Below are 21,812 nucleotides of genomic sequence, written 5' to 3' on the forward strand. Positions count from 1 at the left end.
CGTTCTTACCTCTTTTGATCAAAGTCATTTGCCATAATATTTGATATAGAATTGAGAGTAAAAGAAGAAAAAGAAAAACAAACAAAAAACACTTCTTCAGGATACAAAGCGAAGATGAGAAATTCGTAAGAACACATGAATTGGGAATTGGGAATATTTTTCACTAAAGCTTTTTTAATGTTTTGAGTGAATTTTAGAAAATGGTGTATTCTTTTTTTTTCTTTTTTTTTTTTTTTTTTTTTTTTTGGTTTTTCGAGACAGGGTTTCTCTGTGCAGCTTTGCACCTTTCCTGGAACTCGCTTGGAGACCAGGCTGGCCTCGAACTCACAGAGATCCGCCTGGCTCTACCTCCCGAGTTCTGGGATTAAAGGCGTGCGCCACCACTGCCCAGCCCATGGTGTATTCTTATTAATGAAAGAAAAAAAAATAATAAGGTACCAAACAATTTTCTAACATTTCAACCCATCAAAAACCAAAGGCAAATTGAGGATAAATCCCCATGGTTATAATTTGATAATTTCCCTTCTCTGTATTTTCGTTTCTCCTCTCAAAAGGCCTGGGCTGTCTCATTCCTAGAGCTGAAGGGCAGTAGCCAGAGCAAAGCAGGAAGTCCATGGCATCCTCTCCAGCTCTGACAGACTAAGGACTTGAGTACTATCTAGAAGTACTTAAAGTGTTTAATAAAAAAAGTTTCGATTTTTCAAAACCAGTGGTGCTAGTGAAACAAAGTGGTTAATAGATTACTGAAAGATAATTACACAATGATAGTTAAGGTTGTATAATTAACCATGTATTTAAACTGAATAATTATTTAAAAAAACATATAATTAAATAAAATGCTATGAAATATTCCTAACGGAACCTAAGCTGGTATACTCGGAGATGCAGAAACAAGTACTACACACGAGAAAAACCAATCGCTCCTGCCAAAAGAAAAATTCCCTTCTTAGAACGTGAGAGTAAGCTCACGTGACAGCCAAACAACCCCCCACCCCGCCCCCCGTTTGCCCATACCTTTCTTCTTTTCCTTCTTGGATGGCACTTTTGGTGCAGCCTGTTGGTCTGGCTGACCATTGGTCGTGCCTGTTTCTACTTCGTTAGACATGACAAGAAGGCAAGCAGAAAATCCAGCAGCAGCAGACACTCACTGACACCACCGGGCACTCCTTGATGCGCAGGTCTCAAATGGACATAACCCACGACACACACCTGTGGGTAGAGGAAAGGCTTAGTGAAGCGAAAATACAGCTAACCCAAACTCCACGCCACCCATGTTCACAGGGGCCAGTCTGTTGCCTATATACGCTTGTTAACTGCACGCACTTGCCAATCCGTCTCTATCAGGCTGAACTCTGAAGGCAGGGTTGTTCCCTTTGAAGCTCCCCGGAATGCGAAAAGATTGTTTGGTAAATTTTTCTTCAAGCATTTGATTTCTGGTAGCCTTTAATGATTACCTAGCTCAGCAACTTGTGCTAGAACTTTGGCAGAAGAATCCAGTATCAAAGATAGGGATCGCAAACTTGTTAGCTTTCATAGCAAAATAGAAACATACCTGCTGAGCTCAATAAGATTGTAACTGATGTCTGAAAATGGATGTTAAGAGTTTCAGTTATCTGCAAAACTGCTTAAAAAGGCAGTTGTGCTCCAGGGGTATAAAAGAATACTTGCAACCTGGCTTGTATCCCCAGCAACCCCAAAGTAGAAAAGAGCAGAGTTATTACTTTATTGATAGATTCAAAAATCTATTATTAGGATTCTATATAAGCTCTCCAGGGCTGTATAAGTACTGGAATTTAAATACCTCCATGGCATGTGGTGGTGGTAGGAGGCAGTAGAGCTGGGAATCAACTTGATGATCAACATAAAGCAGACTCAGAAAGGTAAACATTGCATGTTCTCTCTCATATGTGGATATGACATGTGAGTAGAATGGGGACTTTGGGGAAGGAAGAGGGAGGAAACTGGGGTGGGGGGAGAAAGACAAAACGTCACTTCTTTCTCTTGTATATGGAGTCTAGATTTAAATATATAGAGGTCTAGAGCATATATATGACATATATATGAAAGTCCAAAGAGGAATATGTAAAAGAGGAAGGGAAGAGCTGACAGGAGAAGTCTGGGTGGGGGAAGGTAGTAGGAATATATATGAGCAATGATCTATACATATAAAAACGTCATAATGAAACACATTATTTCATATGCTATTTGAAATATTAGTAATATAAATAAATGACTTGCGTTTTTTCCATTGACATGCTAATGTGTATCAGAGAGTTTAAGGGTGTCTCTTGTACAGTTCATTGATTACATTAATAAACGCCTTTATGCTATTTTTCAGCACCAGCATCTTCAAAACTGTTGTTCTCCGGGCTCTTAGAATGCCTCCCTATGTATTACAGTAGAGAAAACTGCCATGGCAAGTACACAGGGGTAAACTAATACTTCAAAAGGTTCTTTGATCACGTGGTATTCTGTTTCTATACACTCCAGAGGAGCTGGAGAGGATGAACATTCTAAAAGTATAGAGCAAAGGCAGAGGAGCGCCACTCTGTTTTAGAAACTTACCATAAAATGATCTCAGGCTAGGATACTCCCCTTACTACAGAAGCTGTGGTGGTATTGTGTTCCCCAAAATATTGTGCACCCTAATAAACTTATCTGGGGTCAGAGAACAGAACAGCCACTAGATACAGAGGCTAGAAAATGGTGGCACTCCCACCTTTAATCCTAGCATTCCAGAGGCAGCAATCTGTCTGGATCTCTGTGAGTTCAAGGCCACATTGGAAACAGCCAGGCATGGTGACACATGCCTTTAATCCCAGGGAATGATGGCAGAAAGCAGAAAGGTGTATAAGGTGTAAAGACCAGTAACTAGAAGCTTTTGGCTTGGTTAAGCTTTTAGGCTTTTGAGCAGTAGTTCAGCTGAGATTCATTCTGGATGAGAGGCTTCCAGTGTGAGGAAACAGGATCAGCTGAGGAATTGGCAAGGTGGGTAGTTGTGGCTTGTTCTGCTTCTCTGATCTTCCAGCATTCACCCCAATACCTGGCTCCAGGTTTGTTTTTATTAATAAAAACTTTTAAGATTCCTGCTACAAGAAGCCTTCTTTCTGTACTCTGTCCCCCATATATGGCAACACTGTGGACCAAACCTACCACATGGGAATACACGCTGTTTCATAAACATGGAAGATAAAAACTAAGCCTTGAATTTTCTTGTTTAACTCTTAAAAATTCTCAACAGCCCTGGATTACAGCACTAATTCATCTTCCCACGGAAAACCAAGGCACAGACATTTTACTACCAGGCAAGTGACAGAACCTGTTTTCTGTCCCACACAGTCTGGTTCTGTGTCAGAATTCCTTGACATCCCATTGACGAATCTTATCTTAGAAATCACATCCTTGTTACAAATGTGTTCCATTATATCTATGTAGTGGCCCACAAATGTCTAAGACTTAGTGCCCAGAGTCTTTGCAATAAAATGGAATTGTGCTGGATTTGGGAAGGGATCTAAATCCAATGACACATGCCCTTATTTTTAAAAGTAGAGTGAGGTTTGAGGGACAGAGACTCACAAAGTAGATGGGAATACAAATCCAAAAGAAGAACTTAATTTGATGTGTTTGCCAACCAAGGAAGGCCAAGTGACAGCTAACATTCACCTGAAGCTAGGAGCATGGCACAGCCTGGGCTATATCTCAAAGCTTCCACAACCAACCAACTCTGTCATGTCCTGACTTCGGGCTTCCCGCCTTCAGAGAACATTGTCAATAGGTTTCTCTTGCGTTAAGCCACCCACCCCATTTGTAACAACTTGATTAAGCAGCCATCAGTAGTGCACATGCCACCTATGTTTTGTGTGCCTTTCTCGGTTTCTGTGGTTCTTGGTGACGTGATAAATGCTTCTCTTAGTTATAGTCAGAGCTCAAAGCAATTGTCTTCACTACGCAGGATTTACTACAAATCAAGTAGATGCTTGCTTGTGCTAACAGTGTCGTGGTGAAACTAAGCTCCTATCTAAGCAGGCACACTGATGTCCATTCGCCCACATGGTCCTACTATTCTCTCCAGTGAGTGCCCAGCTCTGCTCAGACAGCATCTTATAAATAAAGAAAACACTTTAGTGCAAACCAGTTGTCATATGATTATTTTCCTGTGATTCTTTCAAGATTAACCTTGTAAAACTAAAAGATTGCTACTCTGTGCCCTTTCCTATTCCCCACCACCCTTAATGGACTGTGCATCTCAACTCTCTTCTCAGAGTCACTTTGCTGAGGGTCTCCTGACATATCCAATCTCTTTGCTTTCCATCCATTTGAGTGGTCCTACTGCACACATCATACATCTATGCCTTTCTTAGAGCTCTGCCTCCCGGCTTGTGCTTATTTAATTCGGTTGCCATGGGATTTTTAAAAGATGAATTGAATGAATTGTCTCCAAATTAAAAAAAAAAGTTGTAAAATTTCTTGGGGAAGTCCCCCTTTGAATTTAGTCAAAGACCAGCTGTTTTCATTTCCTATGTAATGCTTTTGAATATTTTATTCCTGATCATCTCTACCCTCTGCTCTTTTCACACCTGGATGTGGGCCCCAAGTTCACTGTTTCTTTGTGAATGGCCTTTGGTCTTATTTCCTTACATTTTCCTATTTGCTGAGGTGCCTCTGGCCCTGCATACTGCTCCCTTAGGTACCTATTGTCTCTGGTCTTCAAGATCTTCTCTGAAGCCCTCTTCTGTCCCTTCTAAATACCCATGATCATCACATAGCTTCACACAGATCAGTTTCATACCTGTCTGTCAGATCCTCAGGATCACAATGTCCTTAAAGGGAGAAGATTCATTTGGCATGGGGAAGCCATTCATATAGATGGTAGCCTGGCCTGTTGGAGCAATGCAAATTCTCTTCCTTGCTTATCATGTGTGTGAATTTGGGTGTATTGCCAATTTCTAATTTCTCACAACTCTCTACTTTCCCTTTAGTTTATGTGGGTTTTGTTTTTAGAAATGTAATGAGAAATTTTTTTTCCAAGGGTGCTACATTGTAGAGGGTAGCTAATGTAGCTCAGAGATACAGACCATATTCCAGGAGTAGATGTAAACCTATTTGGACTTGACAGCTTCCCAGTGTGTGATGAGGTGAGAAACTCTTCCTTTGCATGAGGAATTTCATTGGAAACATCTGTTCTATCGCTAGGGAGCAATTTAAAATACGTCGAGACATCTGTGTGGATGGTGAGTGGGTAAAGGGGTAGCCTGTACCAGTTATTAAGGTGTCTCAGCTTCAAAACCTCCTGCTGCCATGCAGCTTTGCAATGTGTGGCTCAGTTCTCTGCAAACACTTCTGCTTTGCCAGCTGGTTGGTTGCACATGAGATCTGCCTATTGGAGATGCTAGCGAGATACTGCCAAGCTGAAAAAAGGACCAAATCTAGCTTTTCTACTTTCTTGGACTTCACGTCTAGCTTCAACGTGTTTCTCTTGGATGTAGCAACCTCAGCCTTCACTGTTCTCTTCAGCTTCAGGGCTTCAGCACTAGCTGAGCATCCTCCCTCCTCAGGGGTCTGAGGAGCACTCCCCATGCTCATATGCTTGTGTCTTCTCATTTTCTAATCAGCCTTAGGGTACCATCTCTTTTCTGCAGTTTGCTTCCTTAAAGAGAGTGGCTGTGGCCTGCGTTTATCATCTCAACTCTTCTGAAAACAACTTTGTACCTATTTATACTTAACATTAAGTTTTCTTAACATGACTGATGTCGGCTGCACTCCAGCCGATACAATGGACACTAATTTTTCTTGACTTTATGGCTGAAGAACTATTTGATGAGATGGAGAAGAGTTTAATTAAGTACCCATAGTCTTACACTTTAAAGAACTGTATTATTGTTTGGGGTCTGTGGACTGTATATCTGTATTTTAGTATTTCTGATTTTAATTTTCTTTCTTTCTTTTTTTTTTTTTTTTTTTTTTTGGTTTTTCGAGATAGGGTTTCTCTGTGAAGCTTTGTGCCTGTCTTGGATCTCACTCTGTAGACCAGGTTGGCCTTGAACTCACAGAGATCCCCCTGGCTCTGCCTCCCAAGTGCTGGGATTAAAGGCGTGCGCCACCACCGCCCAGCCAATTTTAATTTTCTAAGCCAAGAACATGAACCCTAAGAATGTTCTCCAGAATAGAATGTATTTTACTCTTTTTATAATAGGTACCTAGAGCACCTGTGAGTTACCCCTCACATCTACCTTGCTCAGGTCAGTATGAAATTGAGTTCAACAGTGTTCATATGGACAGCAGAGGTAGGAGACATCAAACCAGATGGAATTACTGGCTAAGAAAGTATTGTGGACATCAGAGTTTAATGTCCACCACAGAAGCTACTGTCACATCCTCCAATAGGATGTTGTTTCTGACAAGAAAAGGCTTTGCTAACACAAGGTTTTTAAAAAAGACTTAGCTCATTCAATTTAGCAGTTTTGACTCCAAAGTTTTAATATTTTAAAGAAATCTGAGAAGTGCCACAAAGCACTTTGGTTCACCTAAGGGGAAGGGGATGGTGGCTTAGCATGTGAGTATAGTGATAACATACAAGATATACCAGAATATAACTCAAGGCCAGTGACCATATCAAGTGCTGGCTGCCTGGGGCAAATAGAAAGGCCTGAAGGTGAGCAGAACTACTTGGCCACATGTTTTGACAAACAATTCCTTTTCTTCAGACAGCAGCAAAGACAAGTATTTGTGGAAAGGAGACACCGTGGATTGAACCTACATACAGCAGGAAAGCGCTCCATTGATAGTTCACCCTTGCTCTCTGGTCCTTCTCACTGTACTATTTTGAATCAAATTCTCACTGAGTTGCTCGGGCTGGCTTCAAAACACTCTGGGCTTTGAAACCGTCACCTTCCTGCTCCAACTTCCCAAGGGTTGAGTTACAGGCTTGTGCCACCAAGCTTAGATAAAGCACAACTTTAATGGCATTGCTCTTGTTCTAAAGGCATTTATTTGACTTCCTTTAATTGTGTATCCTTTACTGTTTAGAGGTAAACAGTTATAGTAACCCAAGAGAAACATAGGGAGGAAAAACTACTTCAAATTTCTGAAAGAAAGTGGATGTGTGTGTTGGATTACACATACAGTATTTCATTTACAGCACGATTCCATAGCTCTTATGATCAGGGAAAGAATAAATTATCTAGGAACCACACATGATGGTCAGTAAAAGGCAAGGATTACAGATGAAATCTCAAAGATTTCATGGGTCATATCTAAACAGAGTTGATTTTTCTACTTTTCTAGAACAGGATGTTTCCTTTATTAGAAGATGGAAAATAGAAGTAAGATTATATATCAGGGGAAAAAAACTGAAGAATCTTAAGTTAGTCTCTATCTTGGGCTACTTGAGGCATCACGTAAGACAGAAAACAGGAAGAATGAAGATTTGCTGAGCCAATGAGATTAGCTTCCACTTGAGCAAAGACATCTAAGTTGGATTCTGAACTTCAAACACATCTCCCTGAAGGAATGTGGAAACGGCTTCCTTGCGTGGCACCGAAGTCAGATGACTTTGGGGCTTGCAACATCTCCCTTGGTTTCTGAGAAGACTCTAAGACATGTACAACGGAAGGATGCGTGAGTCATCTTTGAATGACCGTGTCCTTGGCACTAATAAAAGTCAGCTATAGTTTGTTTTGTCCTTAAAGTGACTCACAGCATTTTGCAACCTGGAAAAGTCAGCATCGTGGGCAATAATAGTTAGTCTAAGCTTTATAAGGCCAAGAAAATCCAACAGATGCCTCCTTAGAGTTGCTTGCCCTTCCTATCAGTAGGATTGTGCTGGTGTTTCATCAAAACTCCTTAATGATTATGAGGTTCTAAAGCAACATTATGCCATAATTTTCAGGTCCTCTGACTTGCACCTCTAACCTACCTTCTTACTCTAATTATACAGAACAGACAGAAATTTTTGGTTGTCTCAAAGTGCTAGAATAACTTGAGTTAATGACTTGACAGTAGCCCCATTCCACACATAGAAGAGAATCTTATTTCAAAGTTCAGGGTAATATGGTATAAACACTTAATGCAGTCAGCACTCCATATTCATCTGTGGGTTCGAAAAAATTGCTGATCAAAAATACCCAGAAGAGCCGGGCAGTGATGGTGCACGCCTTTAATCCCAGCACTCGGGAGGCAGAGCCAGACGGATCTCTGTGAGTTCGAGGCCAGCCTGGTCTACAGAGTGAGTTCCAGGAAAGGTGCAAAGCTACACAGAGAAACCCTGTCTCAAAAAAAAAAAAAAAAAAAAAAAAACCAAACAAACAAAAAACCGAAAAGAAAACACCCAGAAAAAACATCTGTACAAGCATGAACAAACTTTAAAAAAAATTATCATTCCCAAAATAAAACAGCATTAAAGCTATTTGCTTAGTATTTGCATTCTATTAGGTATTATAAACACTTCAGAGATGATTTGAAATAATACTAGATGATTTGAAGTAAACAATGTACATAGGGTTTTGAACATCAAAGAATGTTTGGGCTTGTGGGAGAAGGGAGGATACTGGAATCAAGCCATTGTGGATGCAGGGGAATGTCTGTCCACCAAGATCTTAAAACCTTTATCCTGAAAACTGTATGAAAAGTGCCTCTGTTTTAGGAATAATAAATACACTCATAAACATAAAACCTGACCACGATAAGCTGATGAGCTCAAAAGTGAATTTGTTTTCCTCCTTATAACATGTGTTTCTTTTGTTATTTGCTGCTCTTAAATCCCACCAACCTTTAATCTATATTTTCAAAAATTCACAATCCCAAGGATGTTTTAACATATCAGTTATAATTTTCAAAAAGAGCAGCAAGAAGTAGACACAGTGAAGGGAAGTAAGGAGATTCAAGAAGAAAGCAACGTCAACGTCTTTGCTTTGAGTGCCTAGCACTTTGTACTGGAGGGGAATGCACTTCCTTGATCACGCTCTGCCTGCTTCAGCTAGTGTACTGAACAGGGCATGTGAAATATTAACCTGTAGGCCAGACCTTGAGACCAACGGGCAGCAGATACCTTCTCTACTGTCTTTGAAGAAACCTCTGAGAAGACACACTGAGATGCAGCTCTAAGTCTCATACTTGTTGAATGACTTCCTCCCCTAGGTGCCTCCATCTTTATGATTTTTAACGGTCTACTCTGCAAAGGCCAACTGAGCAGACAGTAAGATTTCTGTGGATCAGAGAAATGGCTCAGGGAAAGGAAGTTTTGGGAAAACCGGATGACCCAAATCCAATCCCTGCAACCCATGTAAAAAAGTGGAAGGAGAAAATGACTTCATGGAGTTATTCTTTGCCACACATGCTGTTTGGCACACAGGCAACCAAACACACATCATACACACATACACACACACACACACACACACACACACACACACACACACACACGAACAAAAAATCAAGTTGCCAAAAGATTTTTTTGTGTCTTGTTGACTTGGGTAATTAGACTATGTTAATCTACATTCAAAAAGAATCCTGGGGAGGTATTCTTGTAGATATTGACTACTGTATGGACTCATACCTGTGCTAATATGTAAGTTAGGCATTTCTGCATAGGTTAAGCATTTACAGTAGTGTGTACTCTGGGAGTTGATGGTATAAGTAAGACAGACTCAGATCTAAGAGGGTTTCTTTATAGTTTATATTTGAACCAAGTCAAACTGAGGTTAAGTTGCCTGGACAGTCAATTTAGGGAGAGATGGCATCAGTTCAGAGTTTAAGATTCAAAGTCTCACCCACCTGGGGCTTTCTTTTTTAACTGTGTGGCAATTTTTCCTGCTGAGGCAGAAGGATTGCTGTGAGTCTGAGATCATCCTGGGCTGTGTGGTGAATACCAGGCCAGTCAGAGGCATATTGGAGCCTATTAAAAACTAGGAAATAGAACAACAACAACAACAACAACAACAACAACAACAAGCCAGTGTTCAACAAATGCAGCTATGGCTGAGGCACAGCCCAGGGTCCAAATGCCGTGTACTGTACAATATTGCATGGTAGCCAACCCAGCTTTTTCCACAGCAGTGGTTCCTATGGTTCGGAACTCAAAGCATGGAGAGAAGCATTTCAGTTAGTGATACAGGTGAAAGGGTGAGAGGGTGTACCAAAGTGCCAGCCAGCCATCTCCTGCCTCTCTCTGGCTCAAGAGCCTACAAATTTATGTTCTCATGGGATATAGGGACAAAACTTATTCTGAGTCACTTCTGCCTAGCAGATTTTTTTTTTAATAATTAGGAAATGGGGCAAAGAAAAAGTAACAATTAAAAGCTGACTGGGATAGAGCTAGTACCAGGAAAAAAATTTAGTTTTAGTTCCCAGAATGCACTGTTCCTAGAGAGCAAAATGGGCTGTTTTTAAACTTTTTTAAAAAGCAGACTGTGCAAAGCTCACTATGTGGAGACTCCACCAAGAATGTCTTCTGGGACTCGGGGTGTATCTCAGTTGGAGAGTGCTGCTAGCATGCAAGTCCCTAGGGGTCAGCCACTGCACCACAACCAACCCAAACCACAACCAACCCAAACCACAACCAACCCAAACCACATCAAGCCTTTTAGTAGGCACACCAAGGAAAGAACAGGACAACAACTTAGCTAAGTGTTTCATAGTCTTGAACCAAGACAGAAACAGAGTTTAAGGGTTTTGCACCATCTCATTCTACATTATCCCTGGATTCTTTCCCATCCCCAGCCCAGGTAGCAGGAATCATACTTGGTCAAACTGGCCTTTGGATCTGGCTGTTTTGGCTAGGTCTGAGACACAACTCACAGATCAAAGACTTTAAATTTAGTTCTTAGTTCAGTACATTCTCTACTATGTAGTACCTTAGTGCTTTTATTTCTCTCTCTCTCTCTCTCTCTCTCTCTCTCTCTCTCTCTCTCTCTCTCTCTTTCTCTCTTTCAGCAAGAAATGAAATCCTAGTTGTAGAATTGGTAAGTTTTAATATTTTTGGCTCATTTTGACCTTTCCTGACCACCCCTACACCGCCCCCCCCCCCCCCGCCCTTTTCACTTTAAAAACAATTTTGTGTTAGCAATTTCTCCCTTTCGAGCTGGAGGAAGTAATCATCATAATTGGTGTTTGGGAGGGCTAAGTTTTAAGGGAGCTTTGTGTACCCATATTAAGTCCCATTCTCTAGACTAGCCATGCCACCCAATTCACTGGGAGTGTCTGGAAAGTATTCACAGCTTAGACCAAAGTCTCAAGTTTATGATTAGTTTTCAACTGTATTTTTTCGTCAACTGTTTCAATACATTGATGGTTGTTTGCACACTTAAACTCTTATCCCCATTAGCATGGAAAACCAGAACAAGCAGTTTTACTAACTACAGTCTGCTCTAGTCCCTTGGGAAACCTGGATACAGTTTAATACACTTATATGAAACCAAGTGAGAAGGGCTGCTTCTCTGACAGAGATTCAAAGAAAGAGGGTAGTGGTGGAATATCCCTCTGGTTTTCTGCTCATGTGGAATGCTTTTAGTATGGACATTAAGTTAGAGGTCAGCAAGTATGTCCATAGCCCAGTGAGGTGGCCCTGCCTATAACCCTATCACTTGGCCAGTTGAGCTGGACTCCTTTGAGTTCGAAGCCAACCTGGACTATGTAGTGAGAGCTTATCTCAAAAAAAAAAAAAAAAGAAAAAGAAAAAAAAGTAGCACTTGGATACATGCACCTTAGCTTCAATATCTTGGCCAATCATTGTGGGAGAAGAAACATTCTTCCCCTTCCAAGTCCAGCCTCCTGTAGCTTAGGTGAAACAGGAAAACCGGAATCCAGCCTTGTCCTGTAATTCAATTCTACAAGGAGAAGGAAGTGGCATTGAAATTTTGGCTTATGGGAACCAGAGAGCTTCAAAAATCACCTTTGTTGTTGCTTCAGGTTCTGAGCACTGATCATTTGGCCTCAGTTCTGTCAGAGAAGCCCCTACACCTGGGATGTGGATCAGGCACTCTGCAATCTCAAGTGAGAGCATAGCGGAGCTCTCAATCTCCTGCACACGACACTGTACCAGAGCTCTGCCTCTGGGATCATTGGACACAGATTCCCCTAACAACCGCAGTATTTATTTTCCCACATGCTATTGTCCCCCTTTGCACTTTCTATCAGGAGCTATGCAGGTCAGGAAGGTAACCACTGTGTCTTGGAGCTCAAAGGTGTAGTACCGCGAATGATCTTAAGCCACACCATTCCTTTATGTCTTCCATTTAGACATACAAACTCACTCATGGGACAAGCCCTGAGTGATTCCTACAAATTCTGAGGAAAGGCTCATAAGGAAAGAATTCTACGATTCTGGGAGAAATGAGAGCTTGGGTTTTGGGGGAGATGGGGGTTCAACAGACTGCTCTTCTTTGCATATTTTGAACTTTGGAGTTGGGAACTTGAAGAGCAAATTTGGACCTTGAGCCAAAGCATTTCTGGGAAGAGGCCAATGGGTTAAAGTAGTCTGACTCAGGTAGGGGATAAGGAAGGAAGAGTTCCTTTAGGGTAGATGGTGAGCAGGGAAGACCTGGCTCAAATGTCAGGCTTCTCTAACCCCAGTGAAATGGGACTTTAGTACTTTGAGCCTCTGATATAGTCCCTCATGGGTAGGAAGCACTGTGTGCAATGATGTTTGACCAGAAAACCCATGGGAATATACCAGAATGCTCTGAGTCCTTCTCCTACCCGCTGTGAAGTTATTGCAGAACAAGCAACAGCATACCTACCTCTGTCACTTGAATGCTTTCTTTGGAGAATAAAAACCTAGCCAAGTCACTTGTAGCTGGTAGCCATGATAGGATTCGAGATACTATGCCACAGTGACTGCAGTAGAAGTGACATCAACCATATTAGATAGGATGATTTGAAAAAGTAAAAGTTCATGGAAAATTGGGATGGGTGAGTTAAACCAACATTAAAAACATTGATTTAGACCAACTCTGTTGTGTAGTGCATGCCTATAATTCAAGATCTGGGGAGGCTGAGACAGGATTTTTGAGTTGGAAGCCAGATTGGGCTACATATTGAAACCCCATCACAAAGTAAAAATCAAACAAACAAAAAGCCCACTACTTTGAACAGAAACACTCCATCTTGTATCATCAGATGGTAATACTGCTTCTTTATCTGTTATCCTCATTCTAAATCCTGGGAGAAAGTTTTCTAACGAGTGAACAACTTATATAAAGAATTTTAATGCTTTCCTACTTTTTAAAAATATAACTATTAACATGCACATTTTAGAATCTATCACAGGGCTTTGGGGCAGTAATTTCAATAATAGTCTCATGGATCGATTTAAAACCATAGGGAACACATAAAACACTTTACATTTGACATCTAATAAATATAACAAGGATATTATGTTTGAACTTTGAAAGACTTCTCTTTGCAACTAACAGAGACTGCTACCAAAACCCACAACCAATCAAAATGCAGAGTTGTGGAGCTCAGTTGCAGTGGATTACATCTACAGAACACTCCCACACCTAAGGCTCAGGAAACAATTGAGGAAGAGGGCGCAGGATGACTAAAAGAGCTGAAGAATCAGGGAGATTGTTTCTCCTAGTAACATCAGAAGCTCTATCAATAGAGCGTCACCAACATGGCAGCCCAAGCTTGAGCTGAACAAGGAAGATGCCAACAAACTTGCCTAACTGCAGTGGGTTGGGGGAAGCCCACCAGGCCTCAACCCTACACAAAGAATTACAGCAACCAAGTAAAACTAGGAGCTAGAGGGGTAAATCCCCAGGGATGAACACACCAATCTGTTGTCCAGTGCCAAATGGTCAGTCCTGAAAGCATACATATTAAGTAGCATTATATAGACTCAATGGGTTATATCAGGAATCTGTATGTATTGACAAATACATATCTGGATGCAATAACAATTGATTAAAAAAAAAAGAGGCCATGAATTTGAAGGAGAGTGGGCAGGGGTACACGGGAGGAAAGAAAGGGAATTAAATTACAGCATTGAAAATTAAAAAAACAAGGGGCTGGAGAGATGGCTCAGCAGTTAAGAGCCCTGGCTGCTCTTCCAGAGGTCCTGAATTCAATTCCCAGCAACCATATGGTGGCTCACAACCATTCATAGTGAAATCTGGTACCCTCTTCTGGTCTGCAGGCATACATGCAGGCAGAACACTACATGCATAATAAATAAATAAATCTTTAAAAAAAATTAAAAAACAAAATGAAACTGAAGAGTCAGATGAGGAAAAAGACTCAGCCGTACAACTTTTAGATTTCTGGGAATAAATAAGAGTATTTGCATTTTTTTTTCCTCACAGTCCTCTTGAATACTTAGCATTTCAGGGTTTCTGTGGCTATCCTTCCTAAGTTAGGTGAGATGATTCTGCCAAAGCTCATTTCCCTAGCTCCCAGCTAATTTTTAAATGAAATCATATTAAAGAAACCTAGGAGTTTGTTTTCAAGGTTATCCAAGGTGTGTTTGTCCATTCCATAGGAAATAACCCGGAAGGACATGCAGCCCATCTGTCTGGATCTAAGGATACAATCAGTACATCTCTGGACATTCTCCTATGATGTGTGTGCACATAATCCTAGTAAACACATTTCACTCTTTATTTAAGTTCCATTAGTCATCCTGTAACTCTACCCAATGTTAGGAGTTAAAGAAAGCATGCTATTTATAAGGATCTATTTGTATTTGAAACCTTAGGTTATAAATGCAGAGCCACACACACCAGCAGAATTATGTTATGATCTTATAACCGCACCAGGGTGCTTTAAAAGAGGAAAGTAATCTTAAGCTTTTCCTCTTCTACAAACCAGTGCAAGAAGAAATACTGCCTGATATTTGGTTTCTTTCTGGCTGCATGATATAAGTCCCAATGAGATTTTACATCCCAGGCAGAGCCCCACATTCACATAATCCAGAGAGCCAAGGCTTGAGTGTGGCTCCACCTTTCTGCAACTCAGGTTTCAGACACATGCTGAGTTTTTAAGATTTTTAAAGGAAGAAGGATCCAGCTGCCTTGTCACATCAGCGCAGAGCAGTCAAGTTGGTGGTGTGTGCAACAGTTGTTTGTAGTCAGTGGAACTAACTTGTGTGTCTGCTACAATTTTATGTCTAGACCAGACTTCTGGAAGAAGGCAGTATTAAACTTCTGTAGACTAAACCCAAGACTGGTTTAAGTGCTGTGATTCTGACAAACCATCTCTGGGTTCTAGGTGGCCTCCCTGTTAGAATATGCCCTTTGTTTTGGTATTCAGTCTACCCTTAGGGCTGGCAATAACCTCCCATGAGAAATTTACCCTGCCACATTTCCTTGTTTGATACAATCTATTCTAGTTGGGTAAAATTTTGCCAACAAGGCATTAGCTTCATCTCCAAGAATACTGGTGACTATGCTAACTTCAATGGTTAATAATAGTTTTTAAAAATTAACCTACTGAAAAAAATTAACTTACTGTTTACTGTCATCTCGTGTGCTCAGAATATTAAATATCACTTTAAAGATGGTTCGTAATGAGTCAACTGATTTTATTTAGAGCAAATTGTGTTGCTTTTAAGTAAAATGAATGAAGGGGTCATTGAAAAATATCTAGGAGCTGAGGGTTTTGGTGTACACCTTTAGTTCTAGATTCTCTGGGGGCCAAAACAAGAGGATTATTTGAGCCCAAAGGTTGGAGATCAGCTTGGGCAAGAGAGATTTCATCTCAATAAGACAAAATGAAACAAAATAACAAGGGACTCTCTATTTATCTGTTGAACGTTAGTTTATAGAGGAACCAAGGACCCTAGAGCCCCGATCCTCTCTCTTACTATATTAATACCAGTGTCCTAGCATACTTAAGGTTAGGAAGCTTCCACAATAATGCCTAAAAATTCAGGAGAACGCTCACCAATGGAATAAGAATATGCAGGCTCATTCATTACACCTTGACCCCTGGCCAAATTAGGTTGGTCACTAGATAAGAAATGCCTGATAATGCTGAGCAGTGGTGGTGCACGTCTTTAATCCCATCACTCAGGAGGCACAGCCAGGCGGATCTCTGTGAGTTCGAGGCCAGCCTGGTCTACAGAGCAAGATCCAGAACAGGCACCAAAACTACACAGAGAAACCCTGTCTCAAAAACAAAACAAAACAAAACAAAACAAAAAAGAAAAAGAGAAGAAAAAAATGCCTGGTAATTTTAGGTTCTGGGAGAAGTTTTAGTATAAAAACTTGCTTCTTGACACAATATACTAATATTAACCCAGTCTTGAAATTTTAGAATATATGATACAAAAGTGTCCTGAAATAGCTAACCTACCTACCTTTAAATTGTACTTTTGGTTATCTAAACAAAATAATAAACTACTGCAAGAATGACTACAAGATGAACTATAAGATGGCATATAAACACAATTAGGAAATGTAGAAAGGTGATTGAAGAGACCCTAAGAAGGTATGACTTTAGGACAGCCATACCTGTGAGGTTCTAATCATTAAAACAGTGGGCTTCCTCTAAAATAGCCTTCAGGGATCCAACTTCTATGTCACCTTAGGCCAGCTGGTTGCATAATCTCAACAAGAAGGAGGGAAATGTATGGAAGTACTTCCGAGAACTAAGATGTCCCAGGAAATGAAGGCAGAGCTCAGCGGCTTTCTTTTCTTGTTGTAAATTTCTAAGAACCTTAAGAATTACCTTATTCTGTACAAATTTCAAAAAGTTTATTCCAGAGTTCAGCAGTAGGCTGAATATATGCATATGTATGTATATACACACATGTAGGAATATACATATGTATATTCTTTCTTAGGTCAACATATTAAGTCATGTTAAGCCCATCTCTTCTAGCAGTGTAATTATTCCAGAGTTGAGGAGGAAAGAGATATTTTTTTTCAACCAGTTGTACAAAAACAGTTTATCTGCTGGGTGTGGTGGCATATGCCTTTCTTTAATTCCAGCACTTGGAAGACAGAGGCTGGCAGAGCTGTGAGTTCCAGGCCAACTAGGGCTTCACAGTGAGACTCTCTCAAAGCAAAATGAAACAAACAGAATAACCAAACAACAGAACACACACACACACACACACACACACACACACACACACACACACACACCCCAACACATGACATAGCCCCGTGATTTTCTATAATAAGCAGATGGGGTAAAGTGCTTCTTTCTCTGGGCTGTTGAATGCTTACCCTTCTGACTGGGTTTGTTACCTCCTTGGGATCCCAGGAACTAACTGTGGGGGTCTACTTAGTGTATAGTTCCTGTACAAGATGAACTGATAAGAGTGCCTCTATTGAAGGCCTCTTTGCTGGGCTTCAACTGAGACCTCTTAGCCACTGATGATCTAGATATCCCTGTTTATGTTGAACTAAAAGGGCTTCTGGTTTGAGCACACAGGAATGCCAACTTCAGTGAGTCACTTTTAATTGGTTAGTAAAAAATGCAGTGTTTAAACAAATGTTCACTAGTCTGAATGCTCTTTCAATGCACTTTCCTCTGCTCTTTGAATTTCTAGTGACAAGTTGTAAGATTCTATACCTGTTAAGCAAATAGTACTTCCATATTTACACAGACACACACAAAAAAATGGGGGGTGAGGTGGAATCACGGATTAGACTGGGGTTCCATTTGTAGCCTTTCTTCATGGTCCCTCTTAAGCTCACCAATTCAAAGTAACTTGAGTTGATTTGCAAGTATTAGCTGAAGTCTTCTCTCCATGGTAGCATCTGATTTGCCTCATTTTTTTGTAGGCACTTTTAGTATCAAAGAATGCAATTCCATGATTTGTTGTTTCCTTAACTGAACTCTATAGCCCTATTCAATGAGAAATCTCCTTTGAAAGTTATTATTAAGTCCCTAATCCAATCTTTATTTAAAAAGGCTCAAAATTATAGACAAGGAAGTCAAGGCAGATTCTCCAAGGTTGTGATGGAACTTTCCAAATTCCACAGAGACTTTGAGTGAAATTTGAAATTTGGTGAATGTTTACAGTTACCGTGTTAGCTAACAATGTCTTTGGTAAGTTACATTTTGTAGAAACATGAAATAATTAGCTCCACCAGGAAAAGCAGAGAGAGAAACTAAGTTTGCTTTGTCCTTCTAAAACAAGCAAAATTCTAATTTCAAGAAAATTACTAGACATGGATATGAATAAAGCTTCTTTCCTGGAATCAGTCTCTCTCAGTTTGGGGTTCTCCACCCTAAATTCCACTCTACACCTACTATTTGATCTAAGAAATTTCTTTAGGAGAGAAAAATAGTTGGTCGTGTACTTGCCTAGCATGCACAAGTCCCTGCGTTCAGTCAGTAGCATTGCTAAAGCAGAGTGGTAGTGGACATCTGTACTCCTACTCTCTCTCTAGAGGGAAGAAGATCAGAAGTTCAACAGCTGCTGGGCATGGTGATGCAGGTCTTTAATTCCAGCACTCATGAGGCATAGGCAGGTGGATCTCTGAGTTTGAGGCCAGCCTGGTCTACAAAGTGAGTTCCAGGACAGCCAGGACTGTTACACAGAGAAACCCTGTCTCAACAAAACAAAAAACAAACAAACAAAAAGAAGAAGAGGAGGAGGAGGAAGAGGAGGAGTAGGAAGAGGAAGAGGGAGAAGAAGAAAAAGAAGTTCAACAGCCTTCTTAGCTACATAGTCACTTTGAGACCAGCCAGAGCTACACACAACCCTGTTTAAATAGGGGGTGCATCCCTTTGAATATGCCTCTGATACACACCAGAAAGGCAAATCATATAATTAATCTGTATTCCTACTGTGTAGTGGGAATTCTCTTAGAGCTTGGGTATATACATGGGCAAAATATAAATCTCTTTCCTGACAAGTCTACACTATTGCAGAAGGAAAAACAAAAGTAAATGGAGTATAGGTTTTCTGAAGGGGATAAATGTTCTGTTAAGGAAAAACAGAACAGCCTAGAAACTTTGCAGAGCATCTCTGGGGATAGTTTGGAAGTATCAAATGTTCCCTACATACCAGAATATTCTCATGCAATTCTTTGGTATTGTTATTCCTATTTGATGGTAAAAGCTGACTTGCAAGAATTAAGCATCTTTGCTTCTGATGCTTTTGCCTCAACCTTTGCCTTGGAGCAACACAGACAAAAGAAAGGATTAAGCCAGACCCCGCCCCCTGCCCCCCCCCCCCCCCAAGTCTGGGTGCAACTTGTACAGAAAACCTATCTGGGAAAGAAGAATTCTCAGCAAGGAATAAAGAGTATTTATATCAGCTGAGCAAGGATACAGGACTGGGTGCTTGTGATGGTAGGGGAAAGGTTGAGAGTCAGGTCAAGCTGGATTATGGTGAGCTTACGGCACGGCACTCTATTTTGTCTAGACAGTACTGGGGAGACTGAGGTTGAGTGATGGCGTCTAGGTTGGGGTAGTGACAAATCTGAGTACTCGCAGCAAGGCTTCAAAGAGTCAGATAGCTTTGTAGTATGATAGCTGCACGGATGTGTCACTTTGAGTGATTCAACACTGCCGGTTTCTTTTATTTAAATACTTGACTAATCTTCTGGGAAGAAGCCTTTTCACCAAAAGGTTAAGGTCTAACAATCTCAAATGTCAGATTCAAGGTCATCCCTTCCAGATGAGCAATGATGCCAGTGACCCCCAAACTTCAAATAAACTGCGTCCTAAATGTGGCTTTCATAAAAGCCAAAGGCCATTATATATTATGCCCTTTATTCTATGACCCAGATTATCTTTAAAAAGAAGTCTCCTTAATGCCTATTTTAGAAATGAAATGACATTTTGAAGTGTCAACCTAGGAAACAAAGCAAGGACATCTTTTGTCAAAGGCAGCTATGGACCAAAATAACGACATCACTGTGACTTATTCAAAGCAGTATGTTTTCCCAATCTGTGTTTCTTATGTAACTATTGAGAATCTAGAAACATCAGTACTGAGGAAAGGTTGGTAAGGAAGGGCAGGCCATTGCTAATTCTTACGTAGTTAGAATGTGACATCGGGGTGGCATGTGCTTTTATTTTTAAAACTATATTTCCTGGGGATGTGTTAATGCATCAGATAGCAATATTTAAAATTCTGGCACAACTTGGAGCATTGAAATGATGGAGCACATACCTAGGATGCTAGTGTGCATGAGGGACTGGGATTGCTCTTTAGCACCCAAGAAAGACAATTAGGTAAGTCTCTTAGGATTCAGTGACACCCGCCAAGAGCATCTGGATGTGTTTAGAGCAGCACCCATAGCCAGCCTGCAACAATGTCATCTTGGACACCAGTTAACTGATGCCTATCTAAAGCTGCTAGGAAAAGGTTACTTTTTAAATTTATTTTATTCTGATTTATTTGTATGTCCTATGTGTGTGCGTGAGTTTGAACACGTGTGTGCAAATGCCTGGGGAGGCCAGAAGACACATAGGATTGATTCCTAGTAACTAGAGTCACAGGTGTTCGTGAGTTGCTGGATATGGCTGCCAGGGTCTGAACTTCAGTTGAATAAGCAAGTATCTTAACTGCTGAGCAGTAAGTTTTGAATCAAATAATTTAACTTTGAAAAATTGCTTTGATGTTGGGATTTTGAAGCTGGTTAGGCTATGACCTGTTCTTGGTTTCCAGCTATGTTCTTGGACACACTGGGAGCAGTGTAGAGCGTAATGAGCTGGCAGTCCAATGCCATCAGCATTTTAGAAAGGCTAGTGGAAACTGCATCTTAAATCACAGTCCAGCTGCACAAGCAAATTTTAAAAATTAAATTTCCCACTGGGTGTGGCGGCTTATGTCTATAATCCCAACAACGGAGTTGGGTGGGACCAGCTAAGGCAGAAAGAGGACAGCTTGGACTACATAGTAATTTCCAGACCAGCCTGAGCTAAGGCACCAGACCCTGTCTCAAAAAAATGCAAAGAAAAACAAAATAAATAAATTTAAGTTTCTCTCATTTGGGCAGAAATTATGTTAAGTCAAAGCAGTTATCGGCCCTGACCTTTAGGCCATCTATATTTAATTTTAATTGGCTATTTAATAAACAGTTTGGTGGACATACATGTTTTGAAACAAAGGGAGAATGAAAAGCTATCATTGGATGGAACTTCAGCCTCGAAACCATAAAATATAACTGTTATTAGCCAGGAGGTTACATCCACCAGGTAAAGCAGGCCTTGGAGTGGCAATGGGTACTCCAATGACAGAAGTTAAACCAATGAGTTAGAAATACCACATCATCTGGAGAATTTCAGTAACACCTTGTCTGTCTTTCTCAGGACCTGAGCAAATATAAATGAGGGGCGCATGTGGATCGTGCTCATTAGAAATTACCATAAAGTTAAAACAGGGTTCAGAATTGTTTTACTTATACTAATAGATAAAGGGAAGCTAAAAATTTCCTGTTATGCTCAGTCTATAGCAAATTACAAGTAAGTCATAAATGAGAGGGGCTTGAGTTACTTACTCATCTGGCCATCAAGCTATTTATTGAATGCCTCCTATGTGCCAAGCATTGTCGTATGCTAGGTATACAATGGCAAAGAGGACATGGTCTTTACTCTTAAGGTACTCGTAGCACAGGACAGGAAAACGCTCATTAGAATTGATGCTAAGACCAGGTAGTGGTGTCGCACGCCTTTAATCCCAGCACTGGGGAGGCAGAGGCAGGCGGATCTCTGTGAGTTCGAGGCCAATCTGGTCTACAAAGCAAGGTCCAGGATAGCCAGAGCTGCATAGAGGAAATCCTGTCTTGGAAAATAAAAAATTAAAAAAAAAAAAAAAAGAATTGATGCTAAATGTTTTGGAGATGTTTCTAGTTAGCATGAAAATCTTTGATATCAACATTTAGTAAGAAAAAAATGTAATACTACTT

At 40.6% G+C, this 21,812-nt stretch overlaps 1 protein-coding gene across 4 annotated transcripts in view; it reads right to left on the bottom strand.

Annotated features, from left to right (window-relative positions):
* Dab2 (DAB adaptor protein 2) overlaps nt 1–21,812 on the bottom strand; it is a 55,246-nt gene that overhangs the window by 21,938 nt on the left and 11,496 nt on the right. For all 4 annotated transcript variants that reach the window (XM_052743204.1, XM_052743205.1, XM_052743203.1 and 1 more), the window contains exon 2: nt 1,015–1,209. In XM_052743204.1, the coding sequence (XP_052599164.1) occupies nt 1,015–1,105 (91 nt within the window). In that variant the 5' untranslated portion in view covers nt 1,106–1,209. The remainder of the gene's footprint in view (nt 1–1,014; nt 1,210–21,812) is intronic.

Source organism: Peromyscus californicus, unplaced genomic scaffold (genome assembly GCF_007827085.1).
Source record: "Peromyscus californicus insignis strain IS unplaced genomic scaffold, ASM782708v3 Scaffold_18__1_contigs__length_77618521, whole genome shotgun sequence".
In the NCBI taxonomy this organism is placed as follows: Eukaryota; Metazoa; Chordata; class Mammalia; order Rodentia; family Cricetidae; genus Peromyscus; species Peromyscus californicus.